The sequence below is a fragment of the Stegastes partitus genome, unplaced genomic scaffold (genome assembly GCF_000690725.1).
Source record: "Stegastes partitus isolate 25-593 unplaced genomic scaffold, Stegastes_partitus-1.0.2 Scaffold250, whole genome shotgun sequence".
Taxonomy (NCBI): domain Eukaryota; kingdom Metazoa; phylum Chordata; class Actinopteri; family Pomacentridae; genus Stegastes; species Stegastes partitus.
This window is the reverse complement of record NW_007577981.1, coordinates 387,662-393,661: the sequence shown is the minus strand read 5'-3', so window position 1 is coordinate 393,661 and position 6,000 is coordinate 387,662. Positions and strand designations below refer to the sequence as shown.

The window sequence follows — 6,000 nt, the reverse complement described above, 5'->3', positions numbered from 1 at the left end:
AAAAAACTCCCTGTGTAACATCTTTCTTTGTAAATATCTCATGTTCCAACGTGGACACCTGCAGCTTACAGACAAGTGCTGCTTATATATGTACAAAACTTGTTTTCTTTTTAAAGTTAGTGGGTGCGGCTTATATTCAGGTGCGCTAAATAATCTGGAATTTACGGTACTATGTGATGCTCTCAAAAGGTTCAGATTCTGTTTCTGTTAAACAAGCAAGAGATGCAAATAGTAAGTCAGGATTCCAGGAGAGATGATCAACATCTGGACCAATGTTACATGCACTTTTGTTGCACATTTCGGACAGTATCAAAGTCCAATGAAAAAGCTCACATTGTCCAAGACTAAAGAAAGCGTGTTAGATCAGGAGGCACACTAAGAGCACGCTCGTCATTTTGTTCGACATTTACTTGACCGTACATAGTGAAGTCATCCTCCAGGGTCAGACAGTCAAGCTCCACTATAACATCCTGAGAAATCTTAGGTTGTAAAACCAGCCTGAACTGTGATGTCACTGGATCCTCCATCATGACAATGTGCCTGCTAACACGCTGTTGAAAACATGTAGCAGCACGAACACAATCGTCACTCCAAAGCCTTTCTACTCACAACATCTGGCTCCCTCCATCAAGATGAAATTAAAGTTGAAGTGCCTCCATTCTGACTGGTGGAGGAGTGGTGGCAGGAGCACTGGGAGCAGTGTACCGCTGGCAGCTCAAGTTAAATCAGTCAGTTTTAGGCTTTCTACAGGCACTGACCTTTTTTTTTTTTTATAGCACCTCAAAAAAGATGTTTTGAAAACCAATTTAGCCAAACCAAAGACTGAATCGATTTAGAGATTAAATGAAATAAAGACGTCTATTTCATGTGATTTTAGCACCGGATTTCGCCCCAAAGCAATGATGTTGTCCAGTGAGTGCAAATCAGACGTCTCCATGCTCATAAGACGATTTCTAAGCTGATGATCCTACAGAAGCTGATTGGCTTCACACATATTTACAGTCTAAAGGCTGTTTGTGACTGTACAGCAGGACACTAATAGAAGTATCAGTCCCCTCTAAGCTTTCAAATTCCTACTGAATTTACTCTATTACGCTATCGCCATAATTACTTATGCATAATGCAAATAAGCTGCTGCAATTAGACCGCATAGTCTAAATAATGCATATGCGCGCTGTAATATTTTGTGTAATGACTCTTCTTTATCTCATAACACAGAGGGCCATATTATGAGTACCATGAGAGCATAATAACTGTGGCCCTGTGTGTGCAGATTAATAGAGTGTCGATGGTGCTGTGTACTGTACATTATGTGTGTGTGTGTTATGGGTGGGGGTACCTGGGGTGAGGGGGAGTTAGTGGCAAGTCTCTATTCATTTCCTCCACGGCGCCAGGGGAGGGCGGCGGGGGGAAGTCTTGCTCCGACTCCTCGTCGTCGTTGCCGTAGTGACTGCCGTTGGTGGCCGCAGCGGGATACGAAGCTGAAGAGAAACACAATAATCCAATGGGCACAAAACAACAACAAAAACAACAACAACAGATTTTGTTTATCAGGAAGGAATCAAAGCTCTTGGAGCACAAAAAAAGGTGTTGACTTTTTTTTGTTGTTGTTGTTAATTTTAACACATTTTCAGCGGCAATTAATTATTTTTTTATTTCGGTTGTTTGCTTTTAGCTTTTACCTTGATTTTGCTGGCTACACTATCAAAAACAAAGCTGCCTGAATTAACTCTAGCGTCAGTCCAAGGGGGATATAAAACCTTAATAAAGGCTGAAGGGGTGCGTACACTTCTAGTTTTAGATATCATTCGTTACTTCTCATAATCAGTTGTGACAGGATCGCACAGATATTTAATTACAGGCAGTGAAGAAATGTGTGTCCTTCAGCTGAGGATCGATACCGCCCAATGCAGAGCTTAGCAAGGTCAGACGTTAAGACAAAATTTACATGAGAAATAAATGCGCACACCCCATACATAATGCACATTCAACCAAAAAAATCATCATTCCCCCACAAAAGCCTCATTCTAACTTCCTTGCAACTCTTCCCACAACATTTCCATAAACTGTAAACCCCGAGAGCGCATCATTTCCCCACTGTAAACCCCTTTTGTGTTGAAACCTCCTCCCCTTTTTCCTGATAATAAATAACTGTACGACTGCTTCGGCGTGATGGAGAGCTGACAGAGTCTCAGCGAGTAAAGCATCTCCCTGCATCCCAGGGGGTAGGGGAGTAAGGGGGGGAGAGATAAAGAATGAATTTAAAACAGTTTGTTAGTCTTTCTTGTGTTTTTTTTTTTTAAACACAACAGCACGCACGCTGCACAAAACCCTGTATGCAAATCTGGCCCACTTAGGAGTCGTTTCATCAGCGTAATGATTCCAAGGTCAGATCTTTTGCACATGAAAAGCAAGCATCACTTTCAGAAAAACATAGTTAATGACTTCCCTTTCTCCTGCTATAAATATGCAGGGGGCTGAGAGTGAAAAGAGATACAAAGACAGAGCTTGGGAAAAAAAGATGTGACGATTTAGTAATGCAGCGCGTATGAAATGCTTACGGTGGCTGCCACAGTGACCTAAAAAAAAAAAAAAAAAAAAAGGGGGGTGTCAGGAGCCTTGGCTGGGTGTCGTGCTGTGCAGCGGTGGCAAACACACAGGTACACAAGCACACACTCACAAACCCACTGTGTGTACATACTCAGTTGCAGATAAGGCGAGTACACAAACACTCGTGGGCTAATGTTGACTGTCTGACAGTTCAAATGGACAAATAGTGTGCACGTGGCTCACCACTTCCAGAGTATGCATAATTGTTGGTCATCATCGGGGAGTGACTTGTGCCCGACTCTGTGCTTGAGGGTCTGGAGGGTCCTGAAGGTCTCTGGTATGCATCATGGCCCCACGGCTCCTGTCAACAAAGGAGGACATCAAGAGAGAGACTAAGAAAGTGGTTGGTTCAAGAAAATGTGCCAAGCCCAGTCAGAGTTGTGACTTCTGAAATATTGATGATGCTTCCCTCATATGGCAGAAGATTAAAGTCATTTCTTTTATTACCCAAATGGATTGGTCTTTTTCTAAATTTCATTTTTAACCACATACTGGTGTAAAATACTGGCAGGAAATATCCTCTAGCAGCAGTTTCTAATAAAAGTATAGCCTGTTAACCAAGTGGTAACCTCTGGAGTGAAACATGAAGCAAGCATAAAAGTTCCTCGACTTGTCACTTGAGAGTGAGTCCACGAGCAAGTCAGTCCCCGTAGAACTGCATGGTCTAAAATGGTTAAAATGTCCAACTTGACAGCAGACATAAACACATTTACAGCCCAGTACAAAAAAATGCTCATTTTTACATCCATGACAACTGAGCAGTGGGCGACTTTCTATACAACTCAGCAATTTAAAGTGAATTAAAGCTTTAAGTTAAGCATAAATAAAGGTTTGGCTATTTTAGGTGAAGGGTAGGTGCCATTGTTGAGTTCATGGCTCACATCAGCTCCACTCACACTCCAACTCTTAAAGGCTTGTCCATCTCTGTGTACAAACAATGCTCTGTTCTATTTTTGAGGCTATGATTACTATTTGTGTTGACGTGGCCTTGACAAGACTTAATATACATCCAGTGTATCATCAGCTTCCCGACTGTAACGCCCTGACCCAAGAGTAAATTATAAATTGTTGCTTTTTAATCTTGGCCTGTTTATACTTACTTAACGCAATAACTCAGAGTAATAACCGCAAAGTAAAGCACACTGAGAGCTGACCTCATTTCCTGGCCAGCATTGTGTGTCGACTTCAATTACGGACACACAAAGAGAAGACAAATTCAGGTGACTAACAGCAAATTACAAATCACTTTGCCGAATTTATGATGGTGTCAATAAGAAATAAAAAGAAAAAATAATAATAATCAGCCTTTTCTCTGCAGAAACTTGAGGGCCATTTTAGGGCGAGCTGAACCTTTGTGTGTGTTCCGACCACAGGAAGCGCTCCTGTAGAACCTCTTTCAGGGTTGTTTTTGGGGAAATAAATGAGCATCTACTGCGGGATGAAGTAATTCAGTAACACTAATTGGCTAAACTCAGAGAAAACAAACCCTGACTGGTATCATTTTGTCTGCTCATGTGATGTTTTGGATGAGTGGCAGTCTTCTCTTCTCTAACATCGCCATCTTCAACTAAAGATTTATCATGCAGGTTAGCATAACAAATCTAAAATGTGGGATTTTTGATGCAGTCATAGAACGACAATTATGTCCAGTAGCTGCTATTTGTTGTTGTTTTGGCGTACTTGAGGTAAGGATTGTGATTATAGTTGTCAGATCCTGCTGTGCGATGGAAACAAAAAGCCTGAAAAGTGGACTTTATGTATCATAAATAATGACTTATAGGTAGAAACAGTGGGATTATTCTGTCGTCTATGTTTCGAACCTGTTTTAATTTCTAACTATCTATCAAAAAAAGGAATCGCTTGACAGTCTACCATTGGAGCAGGGATTTCCAAGTAGTCCATCTTTGAATTCAGGCTACAATCGCACATCTACTATCTCTTGTTTTCTTGTCACCAGCAAGCAACATGACAAGCCAAACAGCCAAATACAAAAGAGCCTTTTCAAACTGTATCAAATCAAAAGGGTGTGAAAAGAACCCTCTGAGATCATGGAGCAATTGCAGTTGAGTCCTACATAAATCTAGCGAACTAGCGGGTTTTGCATTGATTTTGCCGTCCTTCAGTCACTTCCTGCAACCGCTGAGTTATGATTCACCTCATATGGGGATACGGGAACGGAGCTTTGAGGCGATGTGAACGGATTTGACTCCGTGTGCAGTGGGACGACGAACAAAACATCACAAAGCAGTCGAGTTGATCATAATTGAGGAAGAAAATTTGTCATCCATTGTGACTCAGACTTGACTGTGAACATGCCAACACATCAGTCAACATTTGGCAGTTTACTTTTGAACGTACAGCCAGAAGAGGCTGACTCCGGCAGTATGTTTGTGGTTGTTGCCATGCTGCAGAATGAATTCGGGACAGATCGACGCCTCCCTAAAGTAAATGAGTGACGGATAAATATCTAAGCAGCTACAGCGCCAAAAAAAAAAAAAAGTGCAAATATTTAAATCGGGTTTGATTTTAACCATGTGAAACCGCAAAAATAAAAAGGTGAGTCTCTTCATGTGCACAACACAGTAATTAAGATAATCCTGAGAGCACTGACAGGCATATTATCGAACAACCATTCAGCACTACAAAGGACCCCCACCTCACAGATGGAGATAGGCACGAGCGGTGCTGATGGGAATCAGTGCTGGTGGAGGATGAAAGAAGCCTTTTCTGGTCAAAGAGAAGGGAGGTACAGCTGTCACACACACACACACACACACATGAAACAAGCAAAAAAAAAAAAAAAGACACACACCTACACACGAAACAGTCCGAAGACTCAGCATCCAATAATGAAAGGTGTTGTGGTAGCTTCCTCTTATCAAAGCGTTAGGTGGGGTGTATTCACAATGTCATGCCGTCTCTGGGGTATCATTAGTAGATACCATACATCTTAATATGTCGCTACATCACAGCTGTCAGTCACACTGAGCTCATATATGTGCCTCGTGTGAATTTGCGCACAAAGTTCTGACAGTTCCTCCGCATGTGTCGGTGACACATAAATCGCATCAGAACTCCCCCATCCCTCCACCCGTCTATCCAGCCATCCATCCCTCGGCCTCCGGTTTGCCTGAGGCTTTTGAAGCAGCCTGCCAGACAGGCAGTCAGATATCTTAATCCCACAACAATAAGTAAACAGGGGGTGTGGGTGGGGGGGTTTGTGGGGAGGAGGGGGGGAATCAATCTATGCAGCTAGTCTTAACCTACAGCTGAATACAAAGGGCTTCTGAGAGGCTTAGCCCGGCCTCAGCCTACTGTGTCACCCACCCACCTAGCATCCTGCTCAGGATGGAGAGCAAGACAGGACAAGAAGAACAACACACAATTGTG

The 6,000-nt window shown here is 42.5% G+C and overlaps 1 protein-coding gene across 1 annotated transcript in view; it reads right to left on the bottom strand.

Moving 5' to 3' along the window:
* The window catches only part of LOC103357367 (partitioning defective 3 homolog B-like), a 183,816-nt gene that overhangs the window by 92,287 nt on the left and 85,529 nt on the right, over positions 1 to 6,000 (bottom strand). The window contains exons 14-15 of the mRNA XM_008281909.1: positions 2,794 to 2,911; positions 1,340 to 1,481 (exon numbers count right to left, since the gene is read on the bottom strand). Coding sequence (XP_008280131.1) covers positions 1,340 to 1,481; positions 2,794 to 2,911 — 260 coding nt within the window. The remainder of the gene's footprint in view (positions 1 to 1,339; positions 1,482 to 2,793; positions 2,912 to 6,000) is intronic.